This window comes from Nerophis ophidion, linkage group LG20, assembly GCF_033978795.1.
Source record: "Nerophis ophidion isolate RoL-2023_Sa linkage group LG20, RoL_Noph_v1.0, whole genome shotgun sequence".
Lineage (NCBI taxonomy): Eukaryota > Metazoa > Chordata > Actinopteri > Syngnathiformes > Syngnathidae > Nerophis > Nerophis ophidion.
The window spans coordinates 5,547,205-5,563,400 of NC_084630.1; the positions used below are offsets into that span (position 1 = coordinate 5,547,205).

The 16,196-nt window shown below is 42.5% G+C and overlaps 1 protein-coding gene across 1 annotated transcript in view; it reads right to left on the reverse strand.

Moving 5' to 3' along the window:
• gaa2 (alpha glucosidase 2) overlaps window positions 1–16,196 on the reverse strand; it is a 40,981-nt gene that overhangs the window by 8,403 nt on the left and 16,382 nt on the right. The window contains exons 7-16 of the mRNA XM_061880368.1: window positions 15,841–15,960; window positions 15,599–15,717; window positions 15,381–15,512; window positions 15,194–15,304; window positions 15,014–15,127; window positions 7,522–7,606; window positions 7,332–7,449; window positions 7,138–7,271; window positions 6,845–6,996; window positions 2,156–2,304 (exon numbers count right to left, since the gene is read on the reverse strand). Coding sequence (XP_061736352.1) covers window positions 2,156–2,304; window positions 6,845–6,996; window positions 7,138–7,271; window positions 7,332–7,449; window positions 7,522–7,606; window positions 15,014–15,127; window positions 15,194–15,304; window positions 15,381–15,512; window positions 15,599–15,717; window positions 15,841–15,960 — 1,234 coding nt within the window. The remainder of the gene's footprint in view (window positions 1–2,155; window positions 2,305–6,844; window positions 6,997–7,137; window positions 7,272–7,331; window positions 7,450–7,521; window positions 7,607–15,013; window positions 15,128–15,193; window positions 15,305–15,380; window positions 15,513–15,598; window positions 15,718–15,840; window positions 15,961–16,196) is intronic.

A 16,196-nucleotide genomic window follows, 5' to 3' on the forward strand; every position in this document is an offset into this window, starting at 1 on the left:
GTAGAAGTTCCGGCTGGATCTAGAAGGACTCGCTTTGACACACAGTAAGGACTCTGGAACCAAACCTCTTGAGAGAGGCTGGAGTCTCTTCCACTCTGGCATTGCAAGCAGTGAGAGGCGACGGGTGTGGGTGGAAATACTTGTTGCCCCGCGGCTCAGAGCCTGTATGTTGTAGTTCAACCCAATAGACAAGAGGGTAGATACCCTACACTTTCGGGTGGGGGGACGAGTCCTGACTGTTCTTTGCACTCACGCACCATTACAATAAGGGTGTCCATATGTGCACTTGGCACCAGGACACCCTAGGTTGCAGTTCCATGATCGACTTTGTGGTCGTGTCATCGGATTTGCTGACTCATGTTTTGGACCCTCGGGTAAAGAGAGGGGCGGAGCTTTGCACCGATCACCACCTGGTGGTGAGTTGGCTCTGATAGTGGGGGAAGATGCCGAGCAGACCAATCCAATCCACTTTATTTATATAGCACATTTAAACAACAAAATGTTTCCAAAGTGCTGCACAACAATATTAAAAACAACATTCAAATACTATCCTGAGCTCCACCAATGACTGAATAAAAACAAAACATAAAGAATACATATAAAACCAATATAAAAACAATATTAAATAAATATGATTAAAAACGATTCTAAGGGTGAAACCAATTAAAACAGTAAAGAGAAATCAAAATTTTAAAACACGGAGGACAACAGAGGACCACACAACTCATGTAAAAGCCAGAGAATAAAAATGGGTCTTAAGACGAGACTTAAAACACTCCACTGTGGGAGCAGTTTGAACATGGAGGGGCAGAGTGTTCCAGAGCTTAGGGCCGACCACAGAGAAGGCCCTGTCTCCCCTGGTTTTAAGGGGCGGCATGGCGTAGTGGGTAGAGCGGCCGTGCCAGAAACCTGAGGGTTGCAGGTTCGCTTCCCACCTATTGACATCCTAAAAAATCGCTGCCATTTTTGCCTTGGGCAGGACACTTCACCCTTTTCCCCCGGTGCTGCTCACACTGGTGAATGAATGATGAATGAATGATAGGTGGTGGCCGGAGGGGCCGTAGGCGCAAACTGGCAGCCACGCTTCAGTCAGTCTACCCCAGGGCAGCTGTGGCTACAGATGTAGCTTACCACCACCAGGTGTGAATGAATGATGGGTTCCCACTTCTCTGTGAGCTCTTTGAGTATCTAACAATAGAAAAGCGCGATATAAATCTAATCCATTATTATTATTATTATTATTAAGTCTGGTCTTGGGCACCACGAGTTGGAGCTGGCTCTCTGACCTCAGAGCGCGCGCGGGATTGTATATTTGGATGAGGTCCGAGATATAATGAGGTGCCAGTCCATGTAAAGATTTAAAAACAAAGAGCAAGGTTTCAAAATCAATTCTAAAATGAACAGGGAGCCAGTGCAAACTCCGAAGAATTGGGGTTATATGCTGGCGTTTCCTGGCCCCCGTTAAAAGTCGTGCTGCCGCGTTCTGGACTAACTGCAACCGGGAGAGAGCTTTTTGGCTAATGCCAGCATAAAGTGCATTGCAGTAGTCCAGGCCACTTGAAATAAAAGCATGCACGACTTGTTCAAAAAGGTTAAAAGATAAAAACGGTTTTACCTTTACTAAAAGACGAAGTTAATAAAAACACGATTTTAAAACGCCATTGACTTGATTGTCAAGTTTAAAATCGCTATCTATAGTGACGCCAAGGCTGGTGACTTTGGGACGCACATCATTTTGCAATGGTCCCAAGTCAGTGAGGGCCCGACCAACAACTAAAATTTCAGTTTTTCCCTCATTCATTATCAGAAAATTCTGGTCTAACCAAGCCTTGACATCGCATAGACAGTTGAGAAGGGGTTTCAGGGGGCCGTGGACTTTTGAAATCGGCATATAAATTTGGCAGTCGTCCGCATAAAAGTGATAAAGACACTCCATGCCTCCTAAAAATCTCTGGCAGGCCCAGACGGATTGTGAAGCTCTGCTGGGAACATCTAAGAGAGTCTCGCGTCAGAGAATTTCAATTCCCACCTGTGGAAGACTTTCGAACCGCCAGGTGGTTGGTGACTGTCGTGGCGGTAATAAACCCAAATATGGTAATGTTCTACGCTGGCCTGCGTTTGAACAGACAGACAAACGTTGGCGTGTTTCACTTACTCAAACATCAGCGGCCTTGCGACGGTGTATCCTTGTGCATGTGCATGGTGAAAGAGAGTGTAGAGAAGTGGGAAGAGAGAATAGCGCAACAGCAGAGCCTGTTTCATGGCTGTGAGGGCCAGCGGGCTGAATGCTGTCGGGTCCTGCGGCTGTAAACAAAAACAAAAATTGATTGAAAAAAAAAAAAATGTTCTGGCTGTTTTTAAAGCAACTACCGTATTTTCCGCACTGTAAGGCACCCCTAAAAACCTAAAATTTTCTCAAAAGCTGACAGTGCGCCTTATAAACCGGTGCGCCTTATATATGGACCAATATTGAGCCATAACAGGTAGGAAGCCGCCGACTTCATTTTCTCCCATAGAAGAAGTGCGTGGTGCATGCTGGGATATATGACTAGGCAAGGCGTGCCGTTTCATTTCCATTTGTGTGTTTATGTAAAGACCCCAAAATGGCTCCTATTAAGAGACACGCTTACAATGCAGAGTTTAAACTCAAGGCGATCAGTCACGCAGTAGAAGACAGGAAAAGAGCAGCAGTTTAATTCGGGCACTGAAGAATTCAAAGGGATTCATGGATGAGGAATAACTTAATAAAGTGAGCTTTACTTTACATGTTTATTTTGTGTGTTGTGTTGAGTGACATTAAAATTTGAGCAACGTTGAGTTATTGATATATTGTTATTGCTTTGCACTTTTTAGAGTGTTGCTATATTGTGATTGCACTAATGTTTGATTTACCGTAACAGTATCAGACGTTTTTTAACGTGTTTATTGAATCGAGGAAAAGTTCCCCTCCACTATGTGATATAAATGTTGCACTACATGTTATACCTTGCTGCTGTTAAAAGATAAACAAAATACCACGTCACTGACTTTACCTCGGAGAAAATAATAAAACAGCGGTTTATTAATTTTGGGGGTGAACAGAGTTGTCAGAACGCTGGTTTGTAATCTATTAATAAAGTTTGACATTCCCTTTAGCGCAGCTCCATCTAATGGATGCATAACGTAACCCCAGCCTCTACTATAGCGTCTATTCCAGGGGTGCCCACACTTTTTTTGCAGGCGAGCTACTTTTCAATTGACCAACTCGAGGGGATCTACCTCATTTATATATATCATTTATATTTATTTATTTATGAAAGAGACATTTTTGTAAACAAGTTAAATGTGTTTAATGATAATACAAGCATGTGTAACACATATAGATGTCTTTCTTTCACAAACACAAGAATATAAGTTGGTGTATTACCTGATTCTGATGACTTGCATTGATTGGAATCAGATAGTAATGATGATAACGCCCACATTTTCAAATGGAGGAGAAAAAAAGTTGTCCTTTCTGTACAATACCACATGAAAGTGGTTGGTTTTTGGCATCTAATTCATCCAGCTTCCATACACTTTACAAGAAAAACATTGGCGGCAAATTCCGTAGCTTGCTTGATTGACATTCACGGCACCCGAGGGTCTTGTGAGATGACGCTGGCTGCTGCCAGTTCATTATTATGAAAAAATGACAGAGAGGAAGGCGAGAAACACTTTTTATTTCAAATGACTTTCGCGCCGTACCTTCCGTCAAAACTCTAAAGGCCGACTGCACATTTCCTATCTTCACAATAAAAGCCCTGCTTCAAGCTGCCTGCGCTAACAAAATAAGAGTCTCGGAAAGCTGGCGTGCACAAGTGATGTGCACGCCAGCTTTCTGAGGGATCGCTTGTGCACGCCAGTTTTCCGAGACTCTGTATTTAGTTAGCGCAGGCAGCATGAAGCAGGGCTTTTATTGTGAAGATAGGAAATGTGCAGTCGGCCTTTAGAATTTTGACGGAAGGTACGGCGCGAGAGTCTGTTGAAATAAAAAGTGTTTCTCGCCTTCTTCTCGGTCATTTTTAATAATAATGATCTTGCAGCAGCCAGCGTCATCTCACAAGACCCTCCGGTACCGTGAATGTCATTTAAGTGACGTCTTGGTGAAGATTGATGATCATTAATTTTTAGGTCTATTTTTTTTAAAAGCCTGGCTCGAGATCGACTGACACACCCCCTGCGGTCGACTGGTAGCTCGCGATCAACATAATGGGCACCCCTGGTCTATTCTATGCGCCTTATAATGCGGTGCGCCTTATATATGAATAAAGTTTTAAAATAGGCCATTCACTGAAGGTGCGCCTTATAGTGCGGAAAATACGGTACATGTTTCGCTTTACCCAAAAGTAACATCTTCATAAAATATACCATCTATGCTCCAGTTCTTTAAACAGTCTCCTCTAGTTGCAGAGTATGTGGTCTAAAAAAGCAAACAATAAGTCCAAAATAGCAAAGGGCTACAAAAACATTGTCATGTGTATGATCGGGGGTAAAAGCAAACTCCTGTTGTAATTTCTTTTAATCAATTCCACAAGATGGCAGTAACTGCATTTGTCGTATCATGAGTGGTCAAAATCCAGCAGCTGTATCAATCGCCACATGGGCTTTGAAATGTTGGTAACACAACTCAGCTGTTGGTATGAAGCGCATGTGTGCTACATTTGTACTGTTGTTTACAAGTAGTTTTAGTGCTTGCTAAGAAGTTTGCTCCTTATCACTAATACAACATTTGCTCAGTTGCTCTTATAAGCTTTTTGATAACACTATTAAGCAATTTTAAATACTGAATTTTTAAAGCATATTTCCGACATGAATGCTAATTGGTATGCAGTTTATGAACACGGTTATGAATGTAACCATTGTATGTCTGAATACTGGATGTTTAAGGCAATGTATAAATGTTTAGAGAGATTATTCAAAGGCCTATACACTTTCTAAATGATCTAACAAACCATTGAGAATACCCAATTATAATGTAGAAATGCTGAATCAATCATTTATAAAGTATAAAAATGCAACCTTTAAGCCTTCTATAAATGAGCTTATTAATACAGTAAGCTGCATAGCAATGAGTAATAATGTCAGAAATATGCTTTATAAAAGATGACTTCAGTATTCAAAACTGCTTTATGAAGGCTTAATGTTGTGTACTAGAGATGCACGGTTTGCGGTCTCATCCGCGGATAAACCGCGGGTCGGGCGAGTGACATGACGAAAAAATAGATTTTAATTAGATTCGGGCGGGTGGAGGTTGAACCCTTCGGAAATATTTGTTACACATGGTCCGGGGATCGGTATCCTTTACCATTCAAAGAGCCTTTTAGGACCCGTGTCACAAAGCGAAGAAGACACAAATACTCTCTACAATTACTGCCGGCAGTCACCCAGTTAATAAGTATTAGGGCGTGCTATGAAACCATTGGCTTTGTCGCCTTCTCCAGCAGGTACGATCAGCTTGTCAGTCCAGCAACATATTGTCTGTCAGACACACGCACACGACTGCAAGGCATTCTGGGTGACACAGAGTACACTAATGGTTGTGATATAAACAATTTTAACACTCTTGGTAATATGCGCCACGCCGTAAAGCCACACCAAACAAGAATGACAAACACATTTTGGGAGAACATCCTCACAGTAACACAACACAACAAATACCCAGAATCCTTTGCATCCATGACACTTCCTGACTATTTTATACACCCCGCTAGCAGCAAACCCCGCCCCCCCCCATGCGTTGGTAAGGTGGGCGCGGTTGGGGGTGTAAAATATATTCAGTAATTGTCACGGATGCAAGGGATTCTGGGTATTCGTTGTGTTGTGTTTATGTTGTGTTACTGTGAGGATGTTTTCCCGAAATGTGTTTGTCGTTCTTGTTTGGTGTGGCTTCACAGCGTGGCGCATATTAGTAAGAGTGTTAAAATAGTTTATATCACAACCATCAGTGTACTCTGTATCACCCAGTATGCCTTTCAATCTTGTACGTGTGATTGCTGAAGTTGCATATAACATGTTGCCGGACCAACAATCGGTATATAAATGTTGTTGAACGTGTCGAAGTCAATGGCTTCTCAGCACGCCCATATTCTTGTCATCAGGATGAACACCATTGGATATTCGCGAGAACGTCAGCGGTTCCCATTGTCATCTTTACTCTGTGAATCGGATTTAAATAGCTCTGTGAACGGTAAAGGTGGCCGACCTCTGATGTATTTCAATGGGCGGGTGGCGGGCAGTTGCGGTTTTGATAAAATGTTGGTTCGGGTGAATGGCGGGTGGATGACGACCTTGGTGATGCGGTTGCGGATGATATAATTGCCTATCCGCGCATCTCTATTGTGTACATATTTTAAAGTCTAACCCAGATATTAATAAATGACCATTGGGTCGAAAAGGTCTTAATTTTCGTAAATAATTTAATCTTTACATACAGCAATTAAATCATTATAATATACTTTAAAATCATTTTGAAATTTACAACATAAGCCCCGGTCTGCAATTACTGCCTGCTGACAATTTATGCCGCGTACTCCTTGTGGTTTAGTTAAATAAACGCCCCAGCCATAATTCAGACATTTACGTAACTGTCCATTTGTAAAGTAAATTAGACTTCAAATCAGTGGGGGGTGCTCTTGAACTGAACGGTTACTCCAAAAAAAAAAAAAAAGGTTTTCATAGTGAAAGAGTACACCTCCAAGTCCAAATTTAAGTAGTACATCCAGTCAAGCCCAAAACTATTCAAGTCAAAATTGTCCAGAGGTAGAAATCATTTCAGGCTTGACTTTAAATAATGCTGGGTTACATTTTTTTTTAAGGCTCTAACCTTCATGCCAAAGGCATTGTGGTTGCGGGCGAAGGGATAGAAAGCGCCCAACTGTGTCCAGCGGACGCATAACTCCTCCTGAGACTCCTCACTGAAGCCGCAGATGTCTGCTCCCACCAACGGGATGCCCAGGAGGTTAAATGTCAATATTCCTGAAGGGGAGAAGAGACACATTGAGGAAAAGCGTTAATATGTTGGGCAACTTGGGAAAGGAACTCTAAAATGTTGGTTTCCTTGCCAAAGGAATAAAACACAGAATATGTCAGATGTCTTGGTTTACTGTGTGATTTGACCTGATATGGAGGAGGTTAAGTCCTTCCATTGGCTAATGTTGTCTCCTAGCCAATGGCCAGTGTACATCCCCTGGCTAGGGAAGGTGGAGCGAGATATCACAAAAGGTCTCTTGGCTAAGATCCTAATCAGGGCACTGGAGAAGAGAACCGAGAGCGAGAGAATGCAACCAATACGTTTCATTTCTAGTTCCAACCTTGCCGAGGCTTTTCCTTCCATGAGTCCATACAGGCTGTGGAGGTTATAGTGCGTCGACTGCTTCTGCTGCGCTGATGTGCATATAGTTTTAGCTCTCAACAAACCTCCCAGCACACCTAGAAGTATACAAAATATTACAACCTGATGGGTTGTTTGTTGGGGCGCACTTTCAGCTCCATGTCTCCCACCTGGTGTGTATGGAGGATTCTCCAGGTTGTTTGATGGGCAGCCATTAGTGGAGCCATCTACAAAATTTGATGGTTCGTTCATGTCCTACATTAAAATGACACAAAACGTGCGTACACAACATGAAGAGTGATGTGAGTTATTACTTGCATTCTTTTGGCATATATCACTTGTATCTATTGTTGTTTGAAAGTTATTTTAACACTTTGATTTGTAAAATGCTGGATGACAACAGTGTCATGGTTCTGATTTGTCAGTGTAATTTGGCCTGACATTTTTATTTTATATTTCCATGCCCAAGTGTTGGTTACTGCCCATCACATCATAACATATTGACATAAAGGGGACCTAATATACATTTTGTCTTTTCTGATTTATAAACGTCTGGATATTAGTGTCACGTGGACGGGACTCTCGCTGCTGTCTTGGATCCGCTTGAACTGAACTCTCGCGGCTGTGTTGGAGCCACTATGGATTGAACTTTCACAGTATCATGTTAGACCCGCTCGACATCCATTGCTTTCGGTCCCCTAGAGGGGGGGGGGGGGGCGGTGCCCACATCTGAGGTCCTCTCCAAGGTTTCTCATAGTCAGCATTGTCACTGGCGTCCCACTGGATGTGAATTCTCCCTGCCCACTGGGTGTGAGTTTTCCTTGCCCTTTTGTGGGTTCTTCAGAGGATGTTGTAGTCGTAATGATTTGTGCAGTCCTTTGAGACATTTGTGATTTGGGGCTATATAAATAAACATTGATTGATTGACATCTTAAAGTACCAGTAGAGTGGGAAAACAGGTTGCCTCTATATTGAAGCTATTATCAAATATATCTGATTTATGACACTGAAAGACTTATACAATTTGTGAATACATAAATATAATCAAATTACTGGTAGTATCAATTTCACGGAGATTCCTGAGCCATTTTGATGGATAACGAGGAAGCCAGTCACGTGAGGTAAAAAGGTAGGAGCAGCAGATCCCTTCCCCATTAAAAACAATGCTAGCCATGCAGAGGTTGTGAGAGCCAAGAACAATTACTTTGGGGAAAACGATGAGCCAGAAATGTATATTGTTTGAAAGCTCCGCTAAACAAATCTAGTTTCAGTGAAACACTAAGTTTAATGTAGCTGCTAAGCGCTAAACAAGAAATACAAACTACAAACATAATAAAACAATACCTTACTGTACAATGTCTGCTCTTATTTCAATGACGACTGCAGGATGTCCATATTTTCCTTGTTTATATTAAGAATTAATCATGATCCACACGAAAGGTTAACAAGGAAAAGTCTCCCTGCAGACACTGTCTTTGGTTGTGTGTGATTGTCTCAATTTCCGTTTATAAATGAAATGTCCCAGATGAAAAACTTCTAGATCAGGGGTGCCCACACTTTTTCTGCAGGCGAGCTACTTTTCAATTGACCAACTCGAGGGGATCTACCTCATTTATATATATCATTTATATTTATTTATTTATGAAAGAGACATTTTTGTAAACAAGTTAAATGTGTTTAATGATAATACAAGCATGTGTAACACATATAGATGTCTTTCTTTCACAAAGACAAGAATATAAGTTGGTGTATTACCTGATTCTGATGACTTGCATTGATTGGAATCAGACAGTAATGATGCGAACGCCCACATTTTCAAATGGAGGAGAAAAAAAGTTGTCCTTTCTGTACAATACCACATGAAAGTGGTTGGTTTTTGGCATCTAATTCATCCAGCTTCCATACACTTTACAAGAAAAACATTGGCGGAAAATTCCGTAGCTTGCTTGATTGACATTCACGGCACCCGAGGGTCTTGTGAGATGACGCTGGCTGCTGCCAGTTCATTATTATGAAAAAATGACAGAGAGGAAGGCGAGAAACACTTTTTATTTCAACAGACTTTCGCGCCGTCCCTTCCGTCAAAACTCTAAAGGCCGACTGCACATTTCCTATCTTCACAATAAAAGCCCTGCTTCATGCTGCCTGCGCTAACTAAATAAGAGTGTCGGAAAGCTGGCGTGCACAAGTGATGTGCACGGCAGCTTTCTGAGGGATCGCTTGTGCACGCCAGTTTTCCGAGACTCTGTATTTAGTTAGCGCAGGCAGCATGAAGCAGGGCTTTTATTGTGAAGATAGGAAATGTGCAGTCGGCCTTTAGAGTTTTGACGGAAGGTACGGCGCGAGAGTCTGTTGAAATAAAAAGTGTTTCTCGCCTTCCTCTCGGTCATTTTTAATAATAATGATCTTGCAGCAGCCAGCGTCATCTCACAAGACCCTCCGGTACCGTGAATGTCATTTAAGTGACGTCTTGGTAGATTGATGATCATTAATTTTTAGGTCTATTTTTTTTAAAAGCCTGGCTCGAGATCGACTGACACACCCCCCGCGGTCGACTGGTAGCTCGCGATCGACGTAATGGGCACCCCTGATCTAGATTAACAGCTAAATCATCCTATTATCCAGATGAAAGGCATGATTTATAATCTGAAGTGAAGTGATTTATATTTATATAGTGCTTTTCATCTAGTGACTCAAAACGCTTTTACGTCGTGAAACCCAATATCTAAGTTACATTTACACCAGTGTGGGTAGCACTGGGAGCAGGTGGGTAGAGTGTCTTGCCCAAGGACACAACAGTGAGTAGGATGGCGGAAGCGGGGATCAAACCTGGAACCCACAAGTTGCTGGCATGGCCACTCTACCAAACGAGCTATTCCGTCAAATAACTTTGAGGAGCCGAGACATAACCATGTGGGACATCGCTGCCGGCTCAGAGTAAAAAACAGCAGAGGGCTACTTAGCGGAGTAATATCAGTCTGCCGCTAAAAAAATAGTTTGTCTGTGTTAGTGCTTATAACAACATCGCTAACATTTGGTTAATATTCAGGTCCCGTTATGTACAGAGAGTATTGCTGGTGGGTTTTGGATGGTTATTTAGAGGATTTTGTGGGCAGAACAGAGAGGGCACTTTGCTTACATTGTTAGCTGACTTTTTATGTGTTTATTTAATTATGACTTAGAACACATAAAAAAATTAAAACGTGTTCATGTCTTGTATATGGATCAGGAATGATTGCACATCTCTGTAATTTTTGCGTATTTAAAGTGTGACTGATCTGATACGACAATCGGAGTGCAGAAGAGTTACTGTAGTCAAGGTATTCGGAGCGGAATATTCAAATAGGCTGATTTTCTGGGATTTTGTCAATCAATCAATGCATATTTATATAGCACTAAATCACAAGTGTCTCAAAGGGCTGCACGAGCCACAACGACATCCGCGGTACAAAGCCAACATAAGGGCAAGGAAAAACTCACCCCAGTGGGACGTCGGTGACAATGAATATGAGAAACCTTGGAGAGGACCGCATATGTGGGGAACTCCCCCTCTAGGGGAGACCGAAAGCAATGGATGTCGAGCGGGTCTAACATGATATTGTGAAAGTCCAGTCCATTTGTGATGTGCCATCGGTATTTTCACATACTTTGCCGATTGTAATGGACGGTTTAACAGTTCAATCATATAAAGCTGGGGTCGGGAACCTTTTTGGCTGAGAGAGCCATGAAAGCCAAATATTTTAAAATGTAATTCCATGAGAGCCTTATATTATTTTTTTAACACTGAATACAACTAAATGCGTGCATTTTTAAGTAACGTCAACATTTTTTGAGTACAATAACGCCCATATTTTTTAATAACATCTTTATTCTGAAGCTAACCAATAATAAATAGAATACTTCTTACCAGTAATGCGCCTTCTTGAACAGATGCGTTAGAAAACGAAGGGATGGATTAAAATACAGGAGACTGTTTTGTATTTTGAACATTATTTTTAACTCCGATTACCAGTGGAAATAATAATTTCTTAACGTGTTAAGCAATGTCAGCTAAGATTAATCTGAGAGCCAGATGCATCCATTAAAAGAGCCACAGGTTCCCTTCCCCTGATATAAAGTCAACCGTTTTTTCACACTGGCAGTTTAATGTTCATGCATTTTAGTGAGAGCATGCACAGTTTAGGGTGCCGTTTTTGCTGGGTTTTTGCAGTTGGACATACTTATTTAGACATTAAGTCAAACTCTCAGTCAGCTCTTCAGGCTACAAGGAGATACAAAAAAAAAGTAGGCTTAAGTATTATTTTCATCTAACTGTGGCATGGGATAACAACACTTATATGTGTCATGCAGTGACAATAGTGCTGATAAAAGAAGCTTTTCTAAAATGCGAAATCTGAATCGATCGCAGAGTGTGCAGGTTTACCTAATGTTTATGAAGTGTATTTTCTTCCGTGTCTGGTATAAATATAGCTGTGATGACTTCAAGATATATATTGAAACCGTGTACATTTATAAAAGATAAAATTATAATACTTGGGTGGGGCCTGGTTCCCTTTGCAATCTGGGACTACCTCCACAATCAAAGATCTTGTAGACAGACTCGAAAAACAAGGAATAAAAGTGACCGTGGAGCTAAATTTATGCAAAATATACACCAAAGCATATCCACTACGCACATTCAACTGGCTGCAGTAGTAGCAGGTGTTTTTTGCACAGCTTAATGGCAACAAGTAGTCATCATATTTGCAAAAGAAACAAATCACCTGACACATAGGAGTCATTTAGGAAATGTTCGGCTTTGTATTTTGGAGTTCGTTTGGTAGTTTGAGGTGGCTGTCTGTCCTGGAGGCAGACACAGAAATGGCCCCAGAAGGCTGCTGTGTATATAGATCTGGCCCCTGGCTGGCACAACTCCATAGAAGGGAGTGATTGTCAGGTGCATGATTTAGGCTAAAAACATGATTTCCCCCTTTTCCTCTCAATGACATGTTTAGCTATTCCTCATCCTGTAGGGATGATACTTTTAATGTACTTTATTTGACGCCATGGAGGCAAGAATTAGTGATTTAGAAGTAGCTGAAACACTGCCGACTGCGGATGGACGTTATTTGCTAGCTAGCTAGCTATGTCTTAAAGCAGCTCTTGCTGAGAAGCGTTTCAGTGTAATAGCGTCACCTTTATCATTAGTTTTTAAGCCAAAATGCGTCCGTCACCTGTAAGTACCGTATTTTCCGCACTATAAGGCGCACCGGATTATAAGGCGCACCTTCAATGAATGGACAGAATTTCCAGGCGCAGTCAAGGCGTTGAGGGGTTCCGGTTTGGTGACCGCAGGATTAGGTCTCTGCTTTTTGCAGATGATATGGTCCTGATGGCTTCATCTGACCGGATCTTCAGCTCTTACTGGATTCGGTTTGCAGCCAAGTGTGAAGCGACCGGAATGAGAATCAGCACCTCCAAGTCCAAGTCCATGGTTCTCGCCCGGAAAAGGGTGGAATGCCATCTCCGGGCTGGGGAGGAGACCCTGCCCCAAGTGGAGGAGTTCAAGTACCTAGGAGTCTTGTTCACGAGTGGGGGAAGAGTGGATCGTGAGATCGACAGGCGGATCGGTGCGGCGTCTTCAGTAATGCGGACGTTGTACCGATCCGTTGTGGTGAAGAAGGAGCTGAGCCGGAAGGCAAAGCTCTCAATTTACCGGTCGATCTACGTTCCCATCCTCACCTATGGTCATGAGCTTTGGGTCATGACCGAAAGGATAAGATCACGGGTACAAGCGGCCCAAATGAGTTTCCTCCGCCGATAGGGTGAGAAGCTCTGCCATCCGGGAGGAACTCAAAGTAAAGCCGCTGCTCCTCCACATCGAGAGGAGCCAGATGAGGTGGTTCGGGCATCTGGTCAGGATGCCACCCGAACGCCTCCCTAGGGAGGTGTTTAGGGCACGTCCAACTGGTAGGAGGCCACGGGGAAGACCCAGGACACGTTGGGAAGACTATGTCTCCCGGCTGGCCTGGGAACGCCTCGGGATCCCCCGGGAAGAGCTAGACGAAGTGGCTGGGGAGAGGGAGGTCTGGGTTTCCCTGCTTAGGTTGTTTCCCCCGCGACCCGACCTCGGATAAGCGGAAGAAGATGGATGGATGGATGGATGGACCTTCAATGAATGGCCTATTTTAATATTTTGTTCATATATATAAGGCGCACCACATTATAAGGCGCATAGAATAGATGCTACAATAGAGGCTGAGGTTATGTTGTGCATCCATTAGATGGAGCTGCGCCAAAGGGAATGTCAACAAAACAGTCAGATAGGTCAGTCAAACTTTACAAAAAAGCGTTCTGACAACTCCGTTCACTCCCAAAATGAATAAACAGTTGTGTTATTATATTCCCCGATTCAATAAACACGTAAAAAACAGTCTGATACTGTTACGGTAGATCAAACGCAATCACAATATAGTAACACTCGAAATAGTGCAAAGAAATAATATATCAATAACTCAACGTTGCTCAAACGATGTCACACAACACAACACACAAAATAAACATGTAAAGCTCACTTTATTAAGTTATTCCTCATCCACGAATCCCTCAAATTCTTCTTCTTCAGTGTTCGAATCAAACAGTTGGGCGAATACGGCATCCAACATGCCCGGCTCCTTCTCGTCGAAGTCGTCATTAATCGAGTCAGTGTCGCTGCTGTTAATGTTAAATTCTCTCGCTGCTGCTCTATTCCCGCCTTCTACACTGTGACTGATCACCTTGAGTTTAAACTCTGCGTCGTAAGCGTGTCTCTTAATAGGAGCCATTTTGCGGTCTTTACATAAACTCACAGCAACGGCACGCCTCCCGCAGTCATTTATCCCAGCATGCACCGCGCTTCTTCTACGAGGGAAAAGGAAGTCGGCGGCTGCTTACCGTAGAAGAAGCGCACTTCTTCTACTAAGGGGGAAAATTAAGTCGACCGCTGCTTATCGTAGAAGAAGAAGCGCACTTCCTCTACGGGGGAAAATGAAGTCGGTGGCTGCTTACCGTAGTTGCGAGACCTTTTGTGGCTCAATATTGGTCCATATATAAGGCGCACTGGGTTATAAGGCGCATTGTCAGGTTTTGAAAAAAATTGAGGTTTTTAGGTGCGCCGTATAGTGCGGAAAATACGGTACTCAGTGACTGTGTGCTGCCAAACATGCTCACCTGCTCGTAAAACCAGCAATGTCTTGACATGACGACGGCACGCCTTCATGCGCGTTTGGAAAAAAAAAAAAAGAGAACCAGTTCTTTTTAGAGGCGGTATAGTACTGATTATGATTCATTAGTATCGCGGTACTTTACAAGTACCGGAATACCGTACAACCCTAGTTTGTAGTATGATTAGAACATTTGAGCAATAAGTTTGTGTTCAATCACAGTAGTTGTGTTTATCCTAAACATCCCTGCCACTTCATTTTACACACTACTGCATTTTTAAGTAATTTTTTTTTTGGGACACACAGTATACCACAATAATATTGTATCGTGGCCTCAATACAGTGATATTTTGATACAGTTACATCTCTATTATCTACTGTATACATGATAAATTATGTTACTTAAAACATAACCAGTGTCATACAATGACTTTGGAGGTCCTTTACTTAAAAAAAATACATACTGGTAGAGGTTACTTACAAGCCATAATCCGTCATAAGGCACCTGCTCATGGAACTTCTTTAGATTTTCGTACCACCATTCATGGGTCGCAGTATCAGAGAAATCAGGATATGCAGTCAGACCCGGCCAGACCTGGAAGGAACAAAATTAGGTCATTAGAAAAGCAAAGAACCCCAAGCGGCAGATCAGACCTCCAACCTTGCCAATCAGTGTCTTTCCTTCAGCGTCTTTAATAAAAACCCCTCTCTTGAGTCCTTCATCGTAGGGTAAGTAGGATCCTTCAGGCTGAACACTGCTGATACCAGGATCCTGCAGGAGACCAAGCCAACCATCACACTCCAGCAGAAACAGCACATATGAACACACGTGGGCTGCTTGCACTCACAATGATCATGACGTAGCGTTGGCCATGAGCGTGCAGGTCCTTCACCATGTCGGGCAGCTTTGCAAAGTTAATCGGGTCATAAGTGAAGTCCATAAACCTGTCCATGTAGTCAATATCATTCCACATGACATCCTTAAAGTACAAGCAAAAACAGGCTTAACTATTGGAAAAGCCAAAAATGAACTTTTCATGTATACACCATGCAGATTTCCCTCTACCTGGGGGACCCCATTATTCCTCATGCGCTTGGCTACATCCCAGGTGGAGTCGCTCGTATTAAAACCCCAGCGACACAGATGGTAGCCCAAAGCCCAGTAGATGGGCATTGCTGGACGACCTAAGACAAGAAAAAAAGACATCGAAAAGACACAATGAAGCAGTTTGTCTCTGAAAATGAATCCTCGTAAGGGATTACTTTGGACTTCAGAGGAGAGTCTTTATTTAGTGTAAGCACGGTCACCTATGACATCCAGATATTGTTCAACCACAGATCCGGGATCAGGACCCAGGAAGACGTAAAAGTCAAGGATGCCTCCGATTGTACGCCAGGTGATTGCTGGAGCGGGTTGCAGGATAACATCTGAAAAATCGAGGACAGAAACTGCATTAACAGTATTTTTTAGCTTGAAAAGAGTCTGAAAAGGATTAAATACAGGTGTTGCCAGTTTGTTTTGGTATGGTTAGGGCAGACTGTAATCAAAAGAGATTGTTGATTTACCAACTCCTTGTTATCCTTATAAGATATCAGCAGAGCATTACTACAATAATTGGTAGACAGTGTTCATCATTGTTTTATCTGTTTCCGCTTCTTGCCAG